Raw genomic sequence first — 26250 nt, forward strand, 5'->3', positions numbered from 1 at the left:
CCCAAAGTAGGAAGTAAAGTGCAGAGACATTTATCTGACTTCTCATCTATTGCTGATGTTTAGAAACCACTGTACAGAGCTTGGATTGTAGCCTATTCCTGCTCTTTTCAAGTAGTGTAAAGTACTGAAGTAAAAATACTTTAAAGTACTAGTACTACTTAAGTAGTTTTTGGGGGGTATCTTTACTTTACTATTTATATTTTTTACAACTTTTACTTTTACCTCACTATGTTCCTAAAGAAAATCATGTACTTTCTACTCCATATATTTAGCTTGACACCCAAAAGTAGTCATTACATTCTGAATGCTTAGCAGGACAGAAAATGGTCCAATTCACACACTTATCAAGAGAACGTCCCTGGTTGTCCCTACTGTCTCTGATCTGGAGGACTCACTAAACACACATGCTTTGTTTGTAAATTATGTCTGAGTGTTGGTGTTGCCCCTGGCAACCATACATTTTTTTTTTTTTACATGAAATTTGTGCCGTCTGACTTGCTTAATATAAGCAATTTTTTATTATTCGTAATTTTACGTTTGATACTTCAGTATTTTTTAAAATAAATGCTTTTAGACTTTTACTCAAGTAGTATTTTACTGGGTGACTTTCACTTTTACTTGAGTAATTTTCTATTAAGGTATATTTACTTTTACTCAAGTATGACAATTGGATACTTTTTACTCCACTGGTGACATCACAGACGCTAGCCCGAAATCTATCAAATCTCAATTTTTTTTAAATGCTGTTAAGAAAAAACAATCTTATCTGCTCGATGGTCTACTATCTGAGGAACAGTTTAGATGTATTGGAGAAAGGTGAATTATTCCTTATGAAGAAGATACAGTGTAATTGGTTCCACTAGTTTACTCAACTTTTCGGTCAAAGTTTTACATGAACGTAAACATTTTAGTTGGCCCAAACTTAGCTCCAACATCAGAAAATGTAAGCAAAAATGTTGCTGACTTAAAAACGTGTTTGCTCAAATTGTCTCATATGTTCATTCAACTATAAATCTGACCTAATAAACGGCTGTGGAACCAGTTTCTTAATGATATTTAGTTGGAACAACTCCTTTTTTATTTATTGCAATTTTTATAGTATATTAGATAGGACTCTGGAGAATTTGTATACCTGTAATCTATTGCGCTAATCCCAAGCTAGCTCTGTAAATTTAGTTTAAAAGCAATCATAGCAAACATATTGTCTCCCCAAAATGTGCAATCTTTGGCTTCACAATGGCAAAATGTGTAGAATAGCAGGAAATTAGCTTTAAAACTGCACATTTTTCTCTTTGCACCATGGAAAAATGTGTAGTTGCAGGAAAAATGCTTTAAACGGAAAATGTTTATCTCAGTCTCATGACACAATGTACAGAATAGCATTATTAAACTGCACATTTTTTTCTCTGTGCCCCATGGCAAAATGTGGTGAAATGTAGAAAGTTAGCAGTAGTCTGGCTCTGGAAGAGCAGGAGAAGAGGAGGAGATGTACAATTATATAATCATCTCCAGAGTACTGTGGGACTGTCATGAGATTTTCCCCATCAATAGAAAATAGTAGCTATTATATTATCCATGGGTCTATCTCTATAGTAGATTATGTTATATTATCTATGAGTCTATCTCTATAGTAGATTCTGTTATACTATCTATGGGTCTATCTCTATAGTAGATTCTGTTATATTATCTATGAGTCTATCTCTATAGTAGATTCTGTTATTCTATCTATGGGTCTATCTCTATAGTAGATTATGTTATACTATCTCTGGGTCTATCTCTATAGTAGATTGTGTTATATTATCTATGGGTCTATCTGTAGATAGTTGATGGAAATGAGATGCCATGGAACTGAATGTGATGTAGGTGGGTATTGGGTTATTTAGGGCTGGTTGGTGGGTATTGGGTTAGTTAAGGCTGGTTGGTGGGTATTGGGTTAGTTAAGGCTGGTTGGTGGGTTTTGGGTTAGTTAGGGCTGGTTGGTGGATATTGGGTTAGTTAGGGCTGGTTGGTGGGTATTGGGTTAGTTAAGGCTGGTTGGTGGGTTTTGGGTTAGTTAGGGCTGGTTGGTGGGTATTGGGTTAGTTAGGGCTGGTTGGTGGATATTGGGTTAATTAGGGCTGTTTGGTGGATATTTGGTTAGTTAGGGCTGGTTGGTGGATATTGGATTAGTTAGCTCTGGTTGGTGGATATTGGGTTAGTTAGCTCTGGTTGGTGGGTATTGGGTTAGTTAGGGCTGGTTGGTGGGTATTGGGTTAGTTAGGGCTGGTTGGTGGGTATTGGGTTAGTTAGGGCTGGTTGGTGGGTATTGGGTTAGTTAGGGCAGGTTGGTGGATATTGGGTTAATTAGGGCTGGTTGGTGGATATTGGGTTAGTTAGGGCTGGTTGGTGGGTATTGGGTTAGTTAGCTCTGGTTGGTGGGTATTGGGTTAGTTAGGGCTGGTTGGTGGGTATTGCGTTAGTTAGGGCTGGTTGGTGGGTATTGGGTTAGTTAGGGCTGGTTGGTGGGTATTGCGTTAGTTAGGGCTGGTTGGTGGATATTGGGTTAGTTAGGGCTGGTTGGTGGGTATTGGGTTAGTTAGCTCTGGTTGGTGGGTATTGGGTTAGTTAGGGCTGGTTGGTGGGTATTGGTTAAGGAGGAATGGTAGTGGTGGTACTACTGGTATAGCACTTTGGGTCAGAATGTGGTTGCAACCTTCCAGGATCCTCCAACCAGGATTTCTAGAAAACCGGGGAATGTATTCAACGTTCCTGGAATTCTGCAACCCTACATCAGAATGATGTGGAAATGTACATCAATAGCCAAATGAGTAACAAGAGAAAGTAGTATTGAATAGGTACTATTAGACAGAGAGCATTACTTTACAGCCATCTCTTTATAGTCTTTGCACTCTAAGATGCTTGGTGATGGATCGGTGCTTGATTGGCTCACAATCAATATATTTACTGTATCTTAAAGAGGTTTCAGTGCTGTGTTGCCATTAGAGAGAGATAAGCATCCCTAGTATCAGATCTGAAGGATTGTGGGTAATGGAACTTGGTATTTAATTGTGTGAGTATGTTTATGTTTTTCATGAAAAAGCACTTACTGGCCAACCCTGTTAATTGATCAAATGCTTTGAATCTGTGTGATCATGTCTAACATGATAATGGATATGTTACACTCGAAGGAAAGAGAAGGGACTTTTAAAAGGTCCCTGTTTAGTTAACATGTCCTTAAACCAGGGTATGTTGGAGCTGATGAGTTGGTTCTCAGAAGTGTGATTGTTTGCGTTTTGCGTTCATTATAAAAAATAAAAAAAAGCTAATGTTTGTCGAAAAGTGAAACCAGGCAGGTCCCGCTGGCCAGCTAGGTTAGGGCCGGGACGTTGAGTGTTTTTTGTAAAGCCTGTTGGGATTTGTAGTTCTTGGGATAAGCTAAAAGATGGAGGCTGTAGTCCAGTGGGGTTGATTCTGTGGCCTTTAGCTGGAAGAAAAGTGGTTTGAATTTCGACCTCTGAGGAATTTACTTTTCTATGTTCCTTCTGGCTGGTGAGAAGACCGTGTGTATATTAAGGCTTATGGAGACAGAGTTAATGTTTTCACAATGGAGGGTCATTGTTTCCTTATGGTCTGTTCTAGTGTTAAATCTAATGTTTCAAAGTAGGAGAGGTTGGTGGTTCTGCACATGTGAGGTTGGGTTAGTGGGTCTAGTAAACGTCCAGTTCTGAGGAAAAGAAAGGCCTACATTTACCGTAATAGAAATCAACAATGTAATACCCGAATCAAAGTTGGAAAAGCATCTCTCTCCTCGAACACTTTAAAGGTTTTCATGTACCTAACTACCGCTTCCTACTGCTGCATTAAAACCAGTCATATTGTGTCTACCATTCGTTGATTCTATACATTACAGTGTAAACCCAATGTCTTAGTAGACTGGTCTAAAATAGACCATGACTATACAGTAGTTGTATGGGCTAGCTATATAAACACCGTACTTAAACAATGAGCACTATAGTGTCTAGAGGTGCTATTAACATTACATGTATCCTATCGGTTCGTGTTTATCATGTGTAACACAGGAGACTAATTCAATAGTAAACAATATAGGTATATTATTCCAAAACTGTTTCATGTTGTTATTTCTGTGTGTAGAGTGGAGTGATGTTTGAATTAAATGTTTTGGTTTTGTATGTTTGAAATTAATGTTATGTTTTATTGATGGCATTCACTAGCTTCAATTCTTCTATACTGTGTTGATACCACTGGTGCAGCAGCTGTAAAGACTGCCCACTGTAGGACCCAGCACTACTCTTTCTGAACCCAGGGACGTGTTCAGCAGGACATCTTGGAAACTTCAGACAGAAATATGTTATGTAGAACAAAGACGCCTCTCTGACATGTAGACCAAGGAATCATATTGACTCTATTTGTGGCATTTCTATCTAAAATGATCACAACATTGGAAACTGAAGGTGGCCCAGTTCTCATCTGGCTCCTGTGTCATACTGTGTCATAGTGTCACAGCTGATGGACATTTAATGAATGAATTCAACAATAACACAGATGATTTATCTTCAATTAGACAGTTTTAATTGACACAATGTATCTACACAGTGAAAAGCATTCATTCTTTCCCCACTCCAGAAGTCTGCTCTACGTCTGCTCCCGTGAACTGCTAGCATTATATGTGAGTTAAACTCTGTTAAACTCAGAGGAGTTGATTTGGACACAGCGAGTTTGGGGGGTACCAGAGGGCATCACAGTAGAGTCCTCTAGAAGTGTTGATAATAGAGTCATCTAGATGTGTTGATAATAGAGTCCTCTAGAAGTGTTAATAATAGAGTCCTCTAGAAGTGTTGATAATATATTCCTCTAGAAGTGTTGATAATAGAGTCCTCTAGAAGTGTTAATAATAGAGTCCTCTAGAAGTGTTGATAATAGAGTCCTCTAGAAGTGTTGATAATAGAGTCCTCTAGAAGTGTTGATAATAGAGTCCTCTAGAAATGTTAATAGTAGAGTCCTCTAGATGTGTTGATAATAGAGTCCTCTAGAAGTGTTGATAATAGAGTCCTCTAGAAGTGTTAATAATACAGTCCTCTAGAAGTGTTAATAATATAGTCCTCTAGACGTGTTAATAATAGAGTCCTCTAGAAGTGTTAATAATAGAGTCCTCTAGATGAGTCCTCTAGATGTGTCAATAATATATTCCTATAGAAGTGTTAATAATAGAGTCCTCTAGATGTGTCAATAATATAGTCCTCTAGAAGTGTTGATAATAGAGTCCTCTAGAAGTGTTGAAAATAGTCCTCTAGATGAGTCCTCTAGAAGTGTTGATAATAGAGTCCTCTAGAAGTGTTAATAGTAGAGTCCTCTAGATGTGTCAATAATAGAGTCTTCTAGAAGTGTTAATAATAGAGTCCTCTAGATGTGTCAATAATAGAGTCCTCTAGAAGTGTTGATAATAGTCCTCTAGATGAGTCCTCTAGAAGTGTTGATAATAGAGTCCTCTAGAAGTGTCAATAATAGAGTCCTCTAGAAGTGTTGATAATAGTCCTCTAGATGAGTCCTCTAGAAGTGTTGATAATAGAGTCCTCTAGAAGTGTTGATAATATATTCCTATAGAAGTGTTAATAATAGAGTCCTCTAGATGTGTCAATAATAGAGTCCTCTAGAAGTGTTGATAATAGTCCTCTAGATGAGTCCTCTAGAAGTGTTGATAATAGAGTCCTCTAGAAGTGTTGATAATAGAGTCCTCTAGAAGTGTTAATAGTAGAGTCCTCTAGATGTGTCAATAATAGAGTCTTCTAGAAGTGTTAATAATAAAGTCCTCCAGACGTGTTGTAATAATAGAGTCCTCTAGACATGTTGTAATAATAGAGTCCTCTAGAAGTGTTGATAATAGAGTCATCTAGATGTGTTGATAATAGAGTCCTCTAGAAGTGTTAATAATAGAGTCCTCTAGAAGTGTTGATAATATATTCCTCTAGAAGTGTTGATAATAGAGTCCTCTAGAAGTGTTGATAATAGAGTCCTCTAGAAGTGTTAATAGTAGAGTCCTCTAGATGTGTCAATAATAGAGTCTTCTAGAAGTGTTAATAGTAGAGTCCTCTAGATGTGTCAATAATAGAGTCTTCTAGAAGTGTTAATAGTAGAGTCCTCTAGATGTGTCAATAATAGAGTCCTCTAGAAGTGTTGATAATAGTCCTCTAGATGAGTCCTCTAGAAGTGTTGATAATAGAGTCCTCTAGAAGTGTTAATAGTAGAGTCCTCTAGATGTGTCAATAATAGAGTCTTCTAGAAGTGTTAATAATAAAGTCCTCCAGACGTGTTGTAATAATAGAGTCCTCTAGACATGTTGTAATAATAGCATCCTGTAGATGTGTTGTGGTCTTGGAAGAGGTGCAGCTCCTGTGGTTACAGTCTTTTTATTATTTTATTGAATATTTAAATGTACAATTTACCTGCAGTTAAGCCACTCAACATTTACATTCCAGTCTTTCAAGCTGTGCTAAAAGAGATATGCAATTTTATTTGTATATATATTATATAAATATATATATATATATATATATTTGTTTTTTTCTTTTTTTTTTCTATTAGAAATATACAGTGGAGAGAACAAGTATTTGATACACTGCCGATTCTGCAGGGTTTCCTACTTACAAAGCATGTAGAGGTCTGTAATTTTTATCATAGGTACACTTCAACTGTGAGAGACGGAATCTAAAACAAACATCCAGAAAATCACATTGTGTGATTTTTAAGTAATTAATTTTCATTTTATTGCATGACATAAGTATTTGATCACCTACCAACCAGTAAGAATTCCGGCTCTCACAGACCTGTTAGTTTTTCTTTAAGAAGCCCTCCTGTTCTCCACACATTACCTGTATTAACTGCACCTGTTTGAACTCGTTACCTGTATAAAAGACACCTGTCCACACACTCAATCAAACAGACTCCAACGTCTCCACAATGGCCAAGACCAGATAGCTGTATAAGGACATCAGGGATAAAATTGTAGACCTGCACAAGGCTGGGATGGGCTACAGGACAAAAGGCAAGCAGCTTCGTGAGAAGGCAACAACTGTTGGCGCAATTATTAGAAAATGGAAGAAGTTCAAGATGACGGTCAATCACCCTCGGTCTGGGGCTCCATGCAAGATCTCACCTCGTGGGGCATCAATGATCATGAGGAAGGTGAGGGATCAGCCCAGAACTACACGGCAGGACCTGGTCAGTGACCTGAAGAGAGCTGGGACCACAGTCTCAAAAAAAACATTAGTAACACACTATGCCGTCATGGATTAAAGTCCTGCAGCGCACGCAAGGTCCCCCTGCTCAAGCCAGCGCATGTCCAGGCCCATCTGAAGTTTGACAATGGCCATCTGGATGATCCAGAAGAGGAATGGAAGAAGGTTATGTGGTCTGATGAGACAAAAATAGAGCCTTTTGGTCTAAACTCCACTCGCCGTGTTTGGAGGAAGAAGAAGGATGAGTACAACCCCAAGAACACCATCCCAACCGTGAAGCATGGAGGTGGAAACATTATTCTTTGGGGATGCTTTTCTGCAAAGGGGACAGGACGAATGCACCGTATTGAGGGGAGGATGGATGGGGCCATGTATTGCGAGATCTTGGCCAACAGCCTCCTTCCCTCAGTAAGAGCATTGAAGATGGGTCCTGGCTGGGTCTTCCAGCATGACAACGACCCGAACCACACAGCCAGGGCAACTAAGGAGTGGCTCCGTAAGAAGCATCTCAAGGTCTCCAGACCTGAACCCAATAGAACATCTTTGGAGGGAGCTGAAAGTCCGTATTGCCCAGCGACAGCCCCGAAACCTGAAGGATCTGGAGAAGGTCTGTATGGAGGAGTGGGCCAAAATCCCTGCTGCAGTGTGTGCAAACCTGGTCAAGAACTACAGGAAACGTATGATCTCTGTAATCGCAAACAAAGTTTTCTGTACCAAATATTAAGTTTGGCTTTTCTGATGTATCAAATACTTATGTCATGCAATAAAATGCAAATGAATTACTTAAAAATCATACAATGTGATTTTCTGGATTTTTGTTTTAGATTCTGTCTCTCACAGATGAAGTGTACCTATGATAAAAATGACAGACCTCTACATGCTTTGTAAATAGGAAAACCTGCAAAATCGGCAGTGGATCAAATACTTGTTCTCCCCACTGTATCTGAATGTACAGTATCAGTCAAAAGTTTGGACACATCTACTCATTCCAGGGTTTTTCTTTATTGGTTTTTCTTTTTTGGTTTCCACAATGAAGCATGGAGGAGGAGGTGTGGGGGTGCTTTCTGGTGACACTGTCTGTGATTTATTTAGAATTCAAGTCCAACTTAACCAGCATCGCTACCACAGCATTCCGCAGTGATACACCATCCCATCTGGTTTGCACTTATTGGGACTATCATTTGTTTTTCAACAGGAAATCAACTCAGCACACCTCCAGGCTGTGTAAGCACTATTTGACCAGGAAGGAGAGTGATTGACCTGGCCTCCACAATCACTGGACTTCAACCCAATTGAGATGGTTTGGGATGATTTGGACTGCAGAGTGAAGGAAAAGCAGCATATCTGGGAACTCCTTCAAGAAGGTTGGAAAAGCATTCCAGGTGCAGCTGGTTGAGAGAATGCCAAGAGTGTGCAAAGCTGTCATCAAGGCAAAAGATGGCTACTATGAAGAATCTCGAATATAAAATATATTTTGATTTGTTTAAAATGTTTTGCTTACTACATGATGCCATGTGTTAATTCATAGTTTTGATGTCTTCACTATTTTTCTACTATGTAGAAGATAGTAAAAATAAAGAAAAACCCTTGAATGAGTAGGTGTGTCCAAACTTTTGACTTGTACTGTATATATATTTTTGTTGTTGTTAGTATTTAACCCCTATTTCTCCCCGATTTCGTGATATCCAATTGTGATCCAATTACTATTTTGTCTCATCGCTGCAACTCCCCAAAGGGCTTGGGAGAGGCTAAAGTTGAATCATGCATCCTCTGAGAAATTTAACCTGGAAGCCAGCTGCACCAATGTGTCGGAGGAAACACTGTTCAACTGATAACCTGCCGGCACCCGGCCCACCACAAGGAGTGGCTAGGGCGTGATGAGCCAAGTAAAGCCCCCGGACAACAAACCCTACCCTAATCCGGACGATGTTGGGCCAATTGTGCGCCGCCCTATGGGATTCCCAGTCACGGACAGTTGTGACACAGCTTGGGATCGAACCCGGGTCTGTAGTGATGCCTCAAGCACTGAAATGCAGTGCCTTAGACTGCTTCCTGCGCCACTCTGGAGGCCCCAAAGATGCTTTTCAATGTGACCTCTCACAAACTCCCTCCAGGTCAAACACAACAGAATTGATAAAATAACAGATGTCATGGGTTGGAACAGGTGGCACTGTGAAAAATGTAACATCTTTACAACTTGGTGAGTCTCATGGTGTTGAGGAGTGTTACATTTTGGTGAGTCGAAGCGTGTTGAGTCGTGCCCCCAAGATGGTGGCCCCAGAGGCGTATTGGATCTCCCTCAGAACACCCACCCACTTCCTTTCCCCCTCGTCATACCTGCAGGAGGAGAGGACAGGACATCAGGAAAGAGGACAGGAGAGGACGTCAGTTAAGAGGACAGAATGGGTGGTAGGTAAGAGGACAGAACAGGATGTTAGGTAAGAGGACAGAACAGGATGTCAGGTAAGAGGACAGAACGGGCTGTCAGGTAAGAGGACAGAACAGGGTGTTAGGTAAGAGGACAGAACAGAACATCAGGTAAGAGGACAGAACAGGATGTCAGGTAAGAGGACAGAATAGGAGGTCAGGTAAGAGGACAGAATAGAATGTCAGGTAAAAGGAAATAACAGAATGTCAGGTAAGAGGACAGAACAGAATGTCAGGTAAGAGGACAGAACAGGATGTCAGGTAAAAGGAAAGAACAGAATGTCAGGAAAGAGAATAGAACAGAGGTCAGGTAAGAGGACAGAACAGAACGTCAGGTAAGGGGACAGAACATAACGTCAGGTAAGAGGACAGAATGGAGGTCAGGTAAGAGGACAGAACAGGACGTCAGGTAAGAGGACAGAACAGGAGGTCAGGTAAGAGGACAGAACAGAACGTCAGGTAAGAGGACAGAACAGAACGTCAGGTAAGAGGACAGAATAGGCTGTTAGGTAAGAGGACAGAATAGGATGTCAGGTAAGAGGACAGAACAGAATGTCAGGTAAGAGGACAGAACAGAATGTCAGGTAAGAGGACAGAACAGAATGTCAGGTAAGAAGATATCAGGTAACAGGACAGAAGAAGACGTCAGGTAAGAGGACAGGAGGACGTCTTGTGAAAGGACAGAAGAGGGCATCAGGTAAAATGACAGAACAGGAAGTCAGGTAATAGGACAGAACAGGAAGTCAGGTAATAGGACAGAACAGGAAGTCAGGTAAGAGGACAGAACAGGCAAGACGTTTGGTAAGAAGACAAAACAGGACAACAGGTAAGAGGACAGAAGAGGGGCTCAGGTAAAAGGACAGAACAGGACGTTAGGTAAGAGGACAGAAGAGGCAGAACGTTTGGTAAGAAGACAAAACAGGACATCAGGTAAGAGGACAGAACAGGACGTGAGGTGAAAGGACAGAACAGGAAGGACGTTTGGTGAGAAAACAGAACAGGACATCAGTTAAGAAGACAGAACAGGAGATCTGGTAAGAGGACAGAACAGGAGGTCAGGTAAGAGGACAGAACACGAGGTCAGGTAAGAGGACAGAACAGGAGGTCAGGTAAGAGGACAGAACACGAGGTCAGGTAAGAGGACAGAACAGGAGGTCAGGTAAGAGGACAGAACACAAGGTCAGGTAAGAGGAAAGAACAGGAGGTCAGGTAAGATGACAGAACAGGAGGGCAGGTAAGAGGACAGAACAGAATGTCAGGTAAGAAGATATCAGGTAACAGGACAGAAGAAGACGTCAGGTAAGAGGACAGGAGGACGTCTTGTGAAAGGACAGAAGAGGGCATCAGGTAAAATGACAGAACAGGAAGTCAGGTAATAGGACAGAACAGGAAGTCAGGTAATAGGACAGAACAGGAAGTCAGGTAAGAGGACAGAACAGGCAAGACGTTTGGTAAGAAGACAAAACAGGACAACAGGTAAGAGGACAGAAGAGGGGCTCAGGTAAAAGGACAGAACAGGACGTTAGGTAAGAGGACAGAAGAGGCAGAACGTTTGGTAAGAAGACAAAACAGGACATCAGGTAAGAGGACAGAACAGGACGTGAGGTGAAAGGACAGAACAGGAAGGACGTTTGGTGAGAAAACAGAACAGGACATCAGTTAAGAAGACAGAACAGGAGATCTGGTAAGAGGACAGAACAGGAGGTCAGGTAAGAGGACAGAACACGAGGTCAGGTAAGAGGACAGAACAGGAGGTCAGGTAAGAGGACAGAACACGAGGTCAGGTAAGAGGACAGAACAGGAGGTCAGGTAAGAGGACAGAACACGAGGTCAGGTAAGAGGAAAGAACAGGAGGTCAGGTAAGATGACAGAACAGGAGGGCAGGTAAGGGGACAGAACAGGACATCAGGTAACAGGACAGAACAGGACGTCAGGTAAGAGGACAGAACAGGGTGTCAGGTAAGAGGACAGAACAGGAGGTCAGGTAAGAGGACAGAACAGGAGGTCAGGTAAGAGGACAGAACAGGACGTCAGGTAAGAGGACAGAACAGGAGGTCAGGTAAGAGGACAGAACAGAACGTTAAGTAAGAGGACAGAAGAGGCAGAACGTTTGGTAAGAAGACAAAACAGGACATCAGGTAAGAGGACAGAACAGGACTTGAGGTAAAAGGACAGAACAGGAAGGACGTTTGGTGAGAAAACAGAACAGGACATCAGGTAAGAGGACAGAACAGGAGATCTGGTAAGAGGACAGAACAGGAGGTCAGGTAAGAGGACAGAACACGAGGTCAGGTAAGAGGACAGAACAGGAAGTCAGGTAATAGGACAGAACAGGAAGTCAGGTAAGAGGACAGAACAGGAAGTCAGGTAAGAGGACAGAACAGGCAGGACGTTTGGTAAGAAGACAAAACCGGACAACAGGTAAGAGGACAGAAGAGGGCCTCAGATAAAAGTTCAGAACAGGACGTTAAGTAAGAGGACAGAAGAGGCAGAACGTTTGGTAAGAAGACAAAACAGGACATCAGGTAAGAGGACAGAACAGGACGTCAGGTAAGAGGACAGAACAGAACGTCAGGTAAGAGGACAGAATAGGCTGTTAGGTAAGAGGACAGAATAGGCTGTCAGGTAAGAGGACAGAACAGAATGTCAGGTAAGAGGACAGAACAGAATGTCAGGTAAGAAGATATCAGGTAACAGGACAAAAGAAGACGTCAGGAAAGAGGACAGGAGGACGTCTTGTGAAAGGACAGAAGAGGGTGACAGGTAAAAGGACAGAACAGGAGGTTAGGTAATAGGACAGAACAGGAAGTCAGGTAATAGGACAGAACAGGAAGTCAGGTAAGAGGACAGAACAGGCAGGACGTTTGGTAAGAAGACAAAACAGTACAACAGGTAAGAGGACAGAAGAGGGTCTCAGGTAAAAGGTCAGAACAGGACGTTAAGTAAGAGGACAGAAGGTGGCAGAACGTTTGGTAAGAAGACAAAACAGGACATCAGGTAAGAGGACAGAACAGGACGTGAGGTAAAAGGACAGAACAGGAAGGACGTTTGGTGAGAAAACAGAACAGGACATCAGTTAAGAAGACAGAACAGGAGATCAGGTAAGAGGACAGAACAGGAGGTCAGGTAAGAGGACAGAACACGAGGTCAGGTAAGAGGACAGAACAGGGTGTCAGGTAAGAGGACAGAACAGGGTGTCAGGTAAGAGGACAGAACAGGAGGTCAGGTAAGAGGACAGAACAGGACGTCAGGTAAGAGAACAGAACAGGACGTCAGGTAAGAGGACAGAACAGAACGTCAGGTAAGAGGTCCGAACAGAACGTCAGGTAAGAGGACAGAACAGGCCGTTAGGTAAGAGGACAGAATAGGCTGTCAGGTAAGAGGACAGAACATAATGTCAGGTAAGAGGACAGAACAGAATGTCAGGTAAGAAGATATCAGGTAACAGGACAGAAGAAGACGTCAGGAAAGAGGACAGAACACGAAGTCAGGTAAGAGGAAAGAAAAGGAGGTCAGGTAAGATGACAGAACAGGGTGTCAGGTAAGAGGACAGAACAGGAAGGCAGGTAAGGGGACAGAACAGGACATCAGGTAAGAGGACAGAACTGGAGGTCAGGTAAGATGACAGAACAGGAGGGCAGGTAAGGGGACAGAACAGGACATCAGGTAACAGGACAGAACAGGAGGTCAGGTAAGAGGACAGAACAGGGTGTCAGGTAAGAGGACAGAACAGGGTGTCAGGTAAGAGGACAGAACAGGAGGGCAGGTACGGGTAAAGAACAGTGTGTCAGGTAAGAGGACAGAACAGGGTGTCAGGTAAGAGGACAGAACAGGGTGTCAGGTAAGAGGAGAGAGCAGGAGGTTGGGTAAGAGGACAGAAGTGGGCCTCAGGTATCCAACCATAGCCCTGACCTTCCCTGCCTCCAACCATAGCCCTCACTTTCCCTGCCTTCAACTATAGCCGTGACTCTCCCTGCCTCCAACCATAGCCCTGGCCTTCCCTGCCTCCAACCATAGCCCTCACTCTCCCTGCCTCCAACCATATTCCCGACATTCCCTGCCTCAAATCATAGTCCTGCCTCTCTCAGCCTCCAACTATAGCCCTGACTCTCCCTGCCTCCAACCATAGCCCTGACTTCCCCTGCATCCAACAATAGCCCTGGCCTTCCCTGCCTCCAACCATAGCCCTCACTCTCCCTGCCTCGAACCATATTCCCGACATTCCCTGCCTCAAATCATAGTCCTGCCTCTCTCAGCCTCCAACCATAGCCCTGACTCTCCCTGCCTCCAAACACAGTCCTGACTCTCCCTGCCTCCAACCATAGCCCTGACCTTCCCTGCCTCCAACCACAGCCCTGACTCTCCCTGCCTCTAAACACAGCCCTGACTCTCCCTGCCTCCAACCACAGCCCTGACTCTCCCTGCCTCCAACCATAGCCCTGACTCTCCCTGCCTCCAACCATAGCCCTGACTCTCCCTGCCTCCAACCATAGCCCTGACTCTCTCTGCCTCCAACCATAGCCCTGCCTCTCCCTGCCTCCAACCATAGCCCTGACCTTCCCTGCCTCCAACCACAGCCCTGTCTCCTCCTGCCTCTACCCATAGCCCTGACTCTCCCTTCCTCCAACCATAGCCCTGACCTTCCCTGCCTCCAACCATAGCCATGACCTTCCCTGCCTCCAACCATAGCCCTGACCTTCCCTTTCTCCAACCATAGCCCCGACTCTCCCTGCCTCCAACCATAGCCCTGACTCTACCTGTCTCCCACTATAGCCCTGATCTTCCCTGCCTCCAATCATAGCCCTGACCTTCCCTTTCTCCAACCATAGCCCCGACTCCCCCTGCCTCCAACCATAGCCCTGACTCTACCTGTGTCCAAATATAGCCGTGACTCTCCCTGCCTCCGACCATAGCCCTGACCTCCCCTGCCTCCAACAATTGCCCTGACCTTCCCTGCCTCCAACTATAGCCCTGACCTCCCCTGCCTCCAACCATAGCCCTCACTCTTCCTGCCACCAACCATATTCCCGACCGTCCCTGCCTCCAATCATAGCCCTGCCTCTCTCTGCCTAAAACCATAGCCCTGACTCTCCCTGCCTCCAAACATAGCCCTGACCTTCCCTGCCTCCAATCATAGCCCTGACCTACCCTGCCTCAAAACATAGCCCTGACTCTCACTGCCTCCAACCACAGCCCTGACTCTCCCTGCCTCCAACCATAGCCCTGACCTTCCCTGCCTCCAACCACAGTCCTGACTCTCCCTGCCTCCAACCATTGCCCTGACTCTCCCTGTCTCCAACCACAGCCCTGACTCTCCCTGCCTCCAACCATAGCCCTGACTCTCCCTGCCTCCAACCATAGCCCTGACTCTCCCTGCCTCCAACTATAGCCCTGACTCTCCCTGCCTCCAATCATAGCCCTGACCTTCCCTGCCTCCAATCATAGCCCTGACCTTCCCTGCCTCCAACCATAGCCCTGACTCTCCCTGCCTTCAACCATAGCCCTGACCTTCTCTGTCTCCAACCATATCACTGACTATCTCAGCCTCCAACCATAGCCCCAACCTTCCCTGCCTCCAACAATAGCCCTGACTCTCCCTGCCTCCAACCATAGCCATCACTCTCCCTGCCTCCAACTATAGCCCTGACTCTCTCTGCCTCCAACCATAGCCCTGATCTTCCCTAACTCCAACCATAGCCCTGATCTTCCCTGCCTCCAACCATAGCCCTGACCTTCCCTGCCTCCAATCATAGCCCTGACCTTCCCTGCCTCCAGCCACAGCCCTGACTCTCCCTGCCTCCAACCATACCCCTGACCTTCTCTGCCTCTAACCATATCACTGACTCTCTCTGCATCCAACCATAGCCCCGACTTTCCCTGCCTCCAAAAATAGCCCTGACTCTCCCTGACTCCAACCATAGCAGTGACTCTCCCTGCCTCCAACCACAGCCCCGACCTTCCCTGCCTCCAACAATAGCCCTGACTCCCCCTGCCTCCAACAATAGCCCTGACTCTCCCTGCCTCCAACCATAGCCCTGACTCTCGCTGCCTCCAACCACAGCCCTGACTCTCCCTGCCTCCAACCATAGCCCTGACCTTCCCTGCCTCCAACCACAGTCCTGACTCTCCCTGCCTCCAACCATTGCCCTGACTCTCCCTGCCTCCAACCACAGCCCTGACTCTCCCTGCCTCCAACCATAGCCCTGACTCTCCCTGCCTCCAACCAGAGCCCTGACTCTCTCTGCCTCCAACCACAGCCCTGACTATCCCTGTCTCCAACTATAGCCCTGACTCTCCCTGCCTCCAATCATAGGCCTGACCTTCCTTGCCTCCAATCATAGCCCTGACCTTCCCTGCCTCCAACCATAGCCCTGCCTCTCCCTGCCTCCAACCATAGCCATGACCTTCTCTGTCTCCAACCATATCACTGACTCTCTCTGCCTCCAACCATAGCCCCGACCTTCCCTGCCTCCAACCATAGCCCTGACTCTCCCTGCCTCCAACCATAGCCCTGACTCTCCCTGCCTCCAAACAAAGCCCTGACTCTCCCTGCCTCCAACCATAGCCCTGACTCTCCCTGCCTCCAACCACAGCCCTGACTCTCCCTGCTTCCAACCATAGCCCTGACTCTCCCTGCCTCCAACCATAGCCCTGACTCTCCCTGCCTCCAAACAAAGCCCTGACTCTCCCTGCCTCCAACCATAGCCCTGACTCTCCCTGCCTCCAACCACAGCCCTGACTCTCCCTGCCTCCAATCATAGCCCTGACCTTCCATGCCTCCAGCCACAGCACTGACTCTCCCTGCCTCCAACCATACCCCTGATCTTCTCTGCCTCCAACCATATCACTGACTCTCTCTGCATCCAACCATAGCCCCGACTTTCCCTGTCTCCAAAATAGCCCTGACTCTCCCTGCCTCCAACCATAGCCCTGACTCTCCCTGCCTCCAACCATAGCCCTGACTCTCCCTGCCTCCAAACAAAGCCCTGACTCTCCCTGCCTCCAACCATAGCCCTGACTCTCCCTGCCTCCAACCACAGCCCTGACTCTCCCTGCCTCCAACCATAGCCCTGACTCTCTCTGCTCCAACCCTAGTCCTGACTCTTCCTGCCTCCAACCTTAGCCCTGACTCTCTCTGCCTCCACCCTTAGCCCTGACCTTCCCTGCCTCCAACCATAGCCCTCACTCTCCCTGCCTCCAACCATAGCCCTGACTCTCCCTGCCTCCAACCATAGCCCTGACTCTCTCTGCTCCAACCCTAGCCCTGACTCTTCCTGCCTCAACCATAGCCCTGACTCTCTCTGCCTCCAACCTTAGCCCTGACTCTCCCTGCCTCCAACCACAGCCCTGACTCTCCCTGCCTCCAACCATAGCCCTGACCTTCCCTGCCTCCAACCACAGCCCTGACTCTCCCTGCCTCCAACCATAGCCCTGACTCTCCCTGCCTCCAACCACAGCCCTGACTCTCCCTGCCTCCAACCATAGCCCTGACTCTCCCTGCCTCCAACCATGGCCCTGACTCTCTCTGCTCCAACCCTAGCCCTGACTCTCCCTGCCTCCAACCATAGCCCTGACTCTCCCAGCCTCCAACCATAGCCCTGACTCTCCCTGCCTCCAACCATAGCCCTGACTCTCCCTGCCTCCAGCCATAGCCCTGACTCTCTCTGCCTCCAATCCCAGCCCTGACTCTCCCTGCCTCCAACCATAGCCCTGACTCTCCCTGCCTCCAACTATAGCCCTGACTCTCCCTGCCTCCAACCATAGCCCTGATCTTCCCTAACTCCAACCATGGCCCTGATCTTCCCTGCCTCCAATCATAGCCCTGACCTTCCATGCCTCCAGCCACAGCACTGACTCTCCCTGCCTCCAACCATACCCCTGATCTTCTCTGCCTCCAACCATATCACTGACTCTCTCTGCATCCAACCATAGCCCCGACTTTCCCTGTCTCCAAAATAGCCCTGACTCTCCCTGCCTCCAACCATAGCCCTGACTCTCCCTGCCTCCAACCATAGCCCTGACTCTCCCTGCCTCCAACCAAAGCCCTGACTCTCCCTGCCTCCAACCATAGCCCTGACTCTCCCTGCCTCCAACCACAGCCCTGACTCTCCCTGCCTCCAACCATAGCCCTGACTCTCTCTGCTCCAGCCCTAGTCCTGACTCTTCCTGCCTCCAACCTTAGCCCTGACTCTCTCTGCCTCCACCCTTAGCCCTGACCTTCCCTGCCTCCAACCATAGCCCTCACTCTCCCTGCCTCCAACCATAGCCCTGACTCTCCCTGCCTCCAACCATAGCCCTGACTCTCTCTGCTCCAACCCTAGCCCTGACTCTTCCTGCCTCAACCATAGCCCTGACTCTCCCTGCCTCCAACCATGGCCCTGACTCTCTCTGCTCCAACCCTAGCCCTGACTCTCCCTGCCTCCAACCATAGCCCTGACTCTCCCAGCCTCCAACCATAGCCCTGACTCTCCCTGCCTCCAGCCATAGCCCTGACTCTCTCTGCCTCCAATCCCAGCCCTGACTCTCCCTGCCTCCAACCATAGCCCTGACTCTCCCTGCCTCCAACCATAGCCCTGACTCTCCCTGCCTCCAACCATGGCCCTGACTCTCTCTGCTCCAACCCTAGCCCTTACTCTCCCTGCCTCCAACCATAGCCCTGACTCTCCCAGCCTCCAACCATAGCCCTGACTCTCCCTGCCTCCAACCATAGCCCTGACTCTCCCTGCCTCCAGCCATAGCCCTGACTCTCTCTGCCTCCAATCCCAGCCCTGACTCTCCCTGCCTCCAACCATAGCCCTGACTCTCCCTGCCTCCAACCATAGCCCTGACTCTCCCTGCCTCCAACCATAGCCCTGACTCTCTCTGCCTCCAATCCCAGCCCTGACTCTCCCTGCCTCCAACCATAGCCCTGACTCTCCCTGCCTCCAGCCATAGCCCTGACTCTCTCTGCCTCCAATCCCAGCCCTGACTCTCCCTGCCTCCAACCATAGCCCTGACTCTCCCTGCCTCCAACCCAACGTCAGTTTGTTCCTCACCTCCAGATGTCATTCATCTCCTTGGGGAGGAGTTCCTCCTTGTCCTCGCTGGGCATCATGGCGAAGCCTCCAACAGCGTAGAGACCCCCGGCCACCGACGCCAGACTGAGTGAGCTACGACCCTGAGGGAACTCCACAAAGTCTGACCACCTGGAGACACGGAATATGGGTTTAATAACAGCCATATGAGTAAAGGTAAATCAGGCACTGTTCATTGTTGTCTTGAATCATCATCAGCTCCCAGAGAGAATATGTTGGCAGCACAGTGAACTCAGACTTCCGAACACTTTCAGTAATGTGAAATCTAACTTGTTGGTGTTACTATCGTAGACCTCCATGAAGTCTGTCACACACACACGCACGCACGCACGCACGCACGCACGCACACACACACACACACACACACACACACACACACACACACACACACACACTTTGAGGCTGCAGGCCTGCTACTGACTTGTTGGTGTTGATGTCATAGACCTCCATGGTGTCTGTCAGGCCGGTGTCTGTGACACCTGCTGCTACGTAGATCTTGTCTTTATGGATGGTGGCTCCAAACAGAGAGCGGGCCAGCTGCATCGGAGCCAGCTCCTTCCACTCAAACCGCTGTGCATAGTACACACACATCCTCTTCGTCACCTTCCTACAGGACAGACACACATCCTCGTAGTAGCAGCAGCAGTTGTAATAGTTGTTGTTGTTAGTGATCATACTGTCCTAAGTGAGCTCTACACCGTGACTGAGCTGTACACTGTGACTGAGCTCTACACGGTGACTGATCTGTACACGGTGACTGAGCTGTACACGGTGACTGAGCTGTACACGGTGACTGAGCTGTACACCGTGACTGAGCTGTACACCGTGACTGAGCTCTACACCGTGACTGAGCTGTACACCGTGACTGAGCTCTACACCGTGACTGAGCTCTACACCGTGACTGAGCTCTACACCGTGACTGAGCTGTACACGGTGACTGAGCTCTACACCGTGACTGAGCTCTACACCGTGACTGAGCTCCACACCGTGACTGAGCTGTACACCAACAGTGTGGAAGAGAATGCAGTATCACGTTAATAACTCACTTGCTATCCGATTTTCCTCCGATCACATAGATAAGTCCGTCGTGAGACACAGTAGCGTGGCCGTAGACGGGGTACGGTATGGGGTCAGACTCGCCCCATTTAAAAGACCTGAGGAGGACAAACACAGAGAGGTACACATTAGATTGCTAGCTCAGACTACATTCTAACAATTTGACAACATCCTGATTACATCACTCCTCTGAGGCAGCAGGTTAAATGACTCTTCCATTGTGTTGTGATTCATATCTCTATTGTTTATTTATTTTATTTTTTTCACCTTTATTTAACCAGGTAGGCCAGTTGAGAACAAGTTCTCATTTACAACTGCGACCTGGCCAAGATAAAGCAAAGCAGTTTGACACAAACAACAACACTGAGTTACACATGGAATAAACAAACGTACAGTCAATAACACAATAGAGAAGTCTATATACAGTGTGTGCAAGTGGAGTAAGATTATGGAGGTAAGGCAATAAATAGGCCGTAGTAGCGAAATAATTACAATTTGATGGTGTGTAAGTAGAGATACTGGGGTGAAAAGGAGCAAAAATAAATAAATAACAGTATGGGGATGAGGTAGTTGGATGGGCTATTTACAGATGGGCTGTGTACAGGTGCAGTGATCGGTAAGTGTCACGACTTCCGCCGAAGTCGGCTCCTCTCCTTGTTCGTGCGGCGTTTGACGTCACCGGCTTTCTAGCCATCGCATCTCCATTTCTCATTTATCCATTTGTTTTGTCTTGTTCCCTGCTGGTTTTCATTCCCCAATAACACTGCATTCCTCTGTTCCCCCTCATGTCTTTGTGTGAGATTGTTTTGTGTTACGTGTGTATGTTGACGCTCTTTACTGGTATGCGTTTATTCCGTGTTTTATTTCACGAGGTATGTTATTGTGTTTATATAGTATTATTGTGACTGTTTTCACGTTTGCACTTTTGCCTGTGGGCTGGAGGTTATGACGCAGTGGCGTCAGTCTGTTGGTTTCTCCTGCCTAAATAAAGTGTGAGCCTGTTCACAACTCTCTGCTCTCCTGCACCTGACTCCACTCCCAGTACGCACACACCTGACAGTAAGCTGCTCTGACAACTGATGTTTAAAGTTAGTGAGGGAGATATGAGTCTCCAGCTTTCAGTGATTTTTGCAATTCGTTCCAGTCGTTGGCAGCAGAGAACTGGAAGGACAGGCGGCCAGAGGAGGAATTGGCTTTGGGGGTGACCAGTGAGATATACCTGCTAGAGCGCGTGCTACGGGTGGGTGTTGCTGTGGTGACCAGTGAGCTGAGATAAGGCAGGGCTTTACCTAGCAAAGACTTATAGATGACCCGGAGCCAGTGGGTTTGGCGACGAATATGAAACGAGGGCCAGCCAACGAGAGCATTCAGGTCACATAGACAGGACAGTTACTGGGTGCTTTTACTGGTGCTGTCACATAGACTGTAACTTACTGTCTGTCATAGACCAGCACTGAGTCCAGTGTACTGGACTCCTGTTCCTTCAGCTCCTTCCCTCCCACCATGAAGATGCTGTTCTCCGCCTCAGCCAGGCCGAACAGGAAACGGGGCGAGGGGATGGGGGGCATGCCCAGCCAATCAGCACTCACTGGGTCGTACTGGGAGGTCACAGATGTCAGAGGTCAGAGACAGGGCAGCTGTCTACATGCTGAGATATTGACAGGACAGACAGATCTATGGACAGCCAGACAGACAGACAGACAGCCAGGCAGCCAGCCAGCCAGCCAGCCAGCATCTCTGTAATGGAAACAGCCACATTATAACATCTATAATGTGGAGGAGGGAGGTCTCCCCTGCTCTATGGCATCTTCAATAGGATCCCAGAGAGCGAGAGAGAATGGTGTAACTAGGCCTACTGGTGTGTTGACTTGGTGACCATGCAGAAGATACCTCTACTCAATGACTTGGTGACCATGCAGAAGATACCTGTACTCAATGACTTGGTGACCATGCAGAAGATACCTCTACTCAATGACTTGGTGACCATGCAGAAGATACCTGGATCTCAATGCAGATCCAAAGGAATTATCCAAGTAAAATTTGATAATAACATGATAATAACATCATACCTGTATTAATAACAGGTATATAATAATTATAACATCCTACCTGTATTAATAACAGGTGTATAATAATTATAACAGCCTACCTGTATTAATAACAGGTGTATAATAATTATAACATCTGACCTGTATTAATAACAGGTGTATAATAATTATAACATCCTACCTGTATTAATAACAGGTGTATAATAATTATAACAACCTACCTGTATTAATAACAGGTGTATAATAATTATAACATCCTACCTGTATTAGTAACAGGTGTATAATAATTATAACATCCTACCTGTATTAATAACAGGTTTATAATAATTATAACATCCTACCTGTATTAGTAACAGGTGAATAATAATTATAACATCATACCTGTATTAATAACAGGTGTATAATAATTATAACAGCCTACCTGTATTAATAACAGGTGTATAATAATTATAACATCCTACCTGTATTAGTAACAGGTTTATAATAATTATAACATCCTACCTGTATTAATAACAGGTTTATATTAATTATTACACCCTACCTGTATTAGTAACAGGTGTATAATAATTATAACATCCTACCTGTATTAATAACAGGTGTATAATAATTATAACATCCTACCTGTATTAATAACAGGTGTATAATAATTATAACATCCTACCTGTATTAATAACAGTCGTATAATAATTTTAACATCCTACCTGTATTAATAACAGGTGTATGATAATTATAACATCCTGCCTGTATTAATAACAGGTTTATAATAATTATAACAGCCTACCTGTATTAATAACAGGTGTATAATAATTACAACATCCTACCTGTAAGAAGTAGGAGCTGAGAGGATCCTCCTTATTCAGCTCATTGTAGAACAGCCCCCCAGCAACGAAGATCTGGTTCTCTTTGGTGACAAGGGAGGCATGGTTCTTGGGGATCTGAGTGGAGAGCGAGGCGACGTAACAGTCGTTCCCTGTGGGGTCGTACGCCACCGCCCCCGTGTCACTCACCATGAACACCAGGTCTCTCAGGAACATCCCAAAACGCAGTTGATCATTCAAGATCCCCGGGAGTAGAGCCTCCTCCTCCTCCTCCTCTTCCTCTCCCTCCTTCTCCTCTCCTCCCTTCTGCTCTGTCTTATTTTCTTCTGTCTTCTTCTTTGTTTTCTTCTGAGGCGGGAGGTCAGGCAGTTTTCCAGCACGAGCGTCTCTGACCATTTGAAGCCTCTTCTCCATTTCAGGGTTGGAGCAGATCCACTCATGCTTCTCCACCTGGTGGGACAGGGAGATGTATCAGTATCACCTGCTTCTCCACCTGGTGGGACAGGGGGATTTATCAGAATCACCTGCTTCTCCACCTGGTGGGACAGGGAGATTTATCAGAATCACCTGCTTCTCCACCTGGTGGGACAGGGAGATTTATCAGAATCACCTGCTTCTCCACCTGGTGGGACAGGGAGATTTATCAGAATCACATGCTTCTCCACCTGGTGGGACAGGGAGATGTATCAGAATCACCTGCTTCTCCACCTGGTGGGACAGGGAGATTTAATACAACAATCACATACTTCTCCACCTGGTGGGACAGGGAGATTTATCAGAATAGCCTGCTTCTCCACCTGGTGGGACAGGGAGATTTATCAGAATAGCCTGCTTCTCCACCTGGTGGGACAGGGAGATTTATCAGAATAGCCTGCTTCTCCACCTGGTGGGACAGGGAGATGTATCAGAATCACCTGCTTCTCCACCTGGTGGGACAGGGAGATTTATCAGTATCACCTGCTTCTCCACCTGGTGGGACAGGGAGATTTATCAGAATAGCCTGCTTCTCCACCTGGTGGGACAGGGAGATTTATCAGAATAGCCTGCTTCTCCACCTGGTGGGACAGGGAGATGTATCAGAATCACCTGCTTCTCCACCTGGTGGGACAGGGAGATTTATCAGTATCACCTGCTTCTCCACCTGGTGGGACAGGGAGATTTATCAGAATAGCCTGCTTCTCCACCTGGTGGGACAGGGAGATTTATCAGTATCACCTGCTTCTCCACCTGGTGGGACAGGGAGATTTATCAGAATAGCCTGCTTCTCCACCTGGTGGGACAGGGAGATTTATCAGAATAGCCTGCTTCTCCACCTGGTGGGACAGGGAGATTTAATACAACAATCACATGCTTCTCCACCTGGTGGGACAGGGAGATTTAACACTAGACCATACTGCTCACCATCTCAGTAAAGTAGTCCTTGTGGACCAGTCTGAGTCTGACACAGTCCATCAGTCCGGGTAGTTCCTTCAGCCTGTTCTCCACATCTTGACCGACCCACTTCTCCACGGCCTCAAACACCTCTTCCTCCATTTCTACATTCAGTGTGTCCGCTGTCAAGATAGCTGCCAGCTCGCTGGGCCCCAGCGTCAGGAACTCATCGTCACGGGAGATGAGCTGGAAGCGTTCGCAGGCGTAGTTGCGAGCGGAGACAGCGAGGCGTGGACAGTCCAGCATCAGGCCCAGTCGGAATATAGCCAGACAGTTACTGAGACTGAGTTTCTTCTGGAGGAAGGAGACACACACTGTGAAGATCGAGGGGATCTGGAACATGTTGGCTACAGAGAAGATGTCCTGGACATTCTGCTCTGTCACGTTAATGGTGGAGGTATAGAGGTATTTCAGAATCAGACCCATGACCCCCGGTTCTACATCCTCCAACACCACCTCTCTCTTCTTCTCCTCTTCCAGATCTGACAGGAACAGGGCCCTAAAGAAGGACGAGCAGGCACACAGCACCAGACGGTGGCAGGGGAACTCCTTGCCCTTGATCTTCAGGACACAGTCCACCAGCTTGTCATTCTCCAGTAGATCATAGAGTCCGTCCTGCAACAGGGTCTGCTGGTACATCCTGGGCTCCTCCGTTGGGTCGATGGACAGAGCCATGGTACCTCGGTCCAGGGGGACAACTCCCAGTCGATAAGCAGGGAACAAGAGACCTAGGGCGTCTTGGTCCTTGGTGTCTGTCCTGTTTGTCTCCTGTCCACACGGCAGAGCTCCGAGCTTAGGCTCTCTTCACTGCCCAGCCTGGAAAGAGGAGTTAAGGGTTCGGCCTTTGTGGTATAAGGAGGCTCGGTCTTTGTGATTTGAACCATAAGGAGTGTACTCCGGGGCGGCTGGTCTCTCTCCCTCAGCTGTCCCGACCCTTTAACTCCTGCTGCAACTGGTAGGTTATATATAGCCTTGTTCTCAGTGTGGGGCACTCTGTGGAATCCATTCTGGAACATGTGAAATGTAATAGACCCCGCATCACCACACGCCGCCCCCCCTCCCCGCTCGGACAGCTGACACTGCCTCATGCGAGATCAGTTCTTCCTGAGTCATGTGGGGTTAAGTTAAAGTGGCTTCCTCCTCTCTGCTCCTTCCCTTCCCCCTTCCTCCTCTCAACTCCTTTTCCTCCTTCTTCCTTCTCTCCACTCCTTCCCTTTCACCTTCCTCCTCTCCACTGCTTCCCTTCCTCCTCTTTACCTTCCCATTCTCCTCTCCATTCCATCCAACTTCCTCCTCTCCACTCCTTCCCTTCCTCCATTCTCCTCTCCACTCCTTCCCGTCCTCCTTCCTCCTCTCCACTCCTTCCCTTTCTCCATTCTCCTCTCCACTCCTTCCCTTCCTCCTTCCTCCTCTCCACTCCTTCCCTTCCTCCTTCCTCCTCTTCACTTCATCCCTTCCACCTTCCTCCTCTCCAATCCTTCCACCTTCCTCCTCTCCACTCCTTCCCTACCTCCTTCCCCCTCTCCACTCCTTCTCTCCCACCTTCCTCCTCTCCACTCCTTCCCTTTCACCTTCCTCATCTCCACTCCTTCCCTTTCACCTTCCGCATCTCCACTCCTTCCCTTTCCCCTCTCCACTCCTTCCCTTCCACTTTCCTCCTCTCCACTCCTTCACTTCCTCCTTCCTCCTCTCCAATCTTTCCACCTTCCTCCTCTCCACTCCTTCCCTTCCACCTTCCTCCTCTCCAATCCTTCCAGCTTCCTCCTCTCCACTACTTCACTTCCTCCATTCTCCTCTCCACTCCTTCCCTTCCACCTTCCTCCTCTCCACTCCTTCCCTACCTCCTTCCTCCTCTCCACTCCTTCCCTTCTACCTTCCTCTCTCCACTCCTTCCCTTTCACCTTCCTCATCTCCACTCCTTCCCTTCCCCCTCGCCACTCCTTCCCTTCCACCTTCCTGCTCTCCTCTCCACTCCTTCCCTTCCTACTTCCTTCTCTCCACTCCTTCCCTTCCACCTTCCTCCTCTCCACTCCTTCCCTTCCACCTTTCCCCTCTCCACTCCTTCCCTTCCATCTTCCTCCTCTCCACACCTTCTCTTCATCCTTCCCCCTCTCCACTCCTTCCCTTCCTCCATTCTCCTCTCCACTACTTCCTTACCACCTTC

General features: G+C 47.1%; 1 protein-coding gene across 1 annotated transcript; it reads right to left on the reverse strand.

The window, feature by feature from the left end:
- Positions 1–8740: 8740 nt before the first annotated feature.
- Positions 8741–25034, reverse strand: klhl40b (kelch-like family member 40b). The gene is made up of 7 exons (XM_036945626.1): positions 24057–25034; positions 22659–23105; positions 21224–21387; positions 19780–19887; positions 19155–19340; positions 18695–18844; positions 8741–9569 (listed from the first exon to the last, which is right to left on the reverse strand). Exons 1-7 carry the CDS (start codon positions 24759–24761, stop codon positions 9458–9460), a joined length of 1872 nt encoding a protein of 623 aa, XP_036801521.1. The 5' UTR covers positions 24762–25034; the 3' UTR covers positions 8741–9457.
- Between the last annotated feature and the right edge of the window lie 1216 nt (positions 25035–26250).

This window comes from Oncorhynchus mykiss, chromosome 15 (genome assembly GCF_013265735.2).
Source record: "Oncorhynchus mykiss isolate Arlee chromosome 15, USDA_OmykA_1.1, whole genome shotgun sequence".
Taxonomy (NCBI): Eukaryota; Metazoa; Chordata; class Actinopteri; order Salmoniformes; family Salmonidae; genus Oncorhynchus; species Oncorhynchus mykiss.

Excerpts from the sequence above, each read along its gene's own strand:
- klhl40b (XM_036945626.1), bottom strand. The coding sequence starts at position 24,761 with ATGGCTCTGTCCATCGACCCAACGGAGGAGCCCAGGATGTACCAGCAG. Across the intron at positions 19,888-21,223 it reads GTGCTGGTCTATGACAGACA|GTCTTTTAAATGGGGCGAGT; the intron begins GTAAGTTACAGT and ends TGTCCTCCTCAG. Across the intron at positions 19,341-19,779 it reads GGAGGAAAATCGGATAGCAA|GAAGGTGACGAAGAGGATGT; the intron begins GTGAGTTATTAA and ends TCTGTCCTGTAG.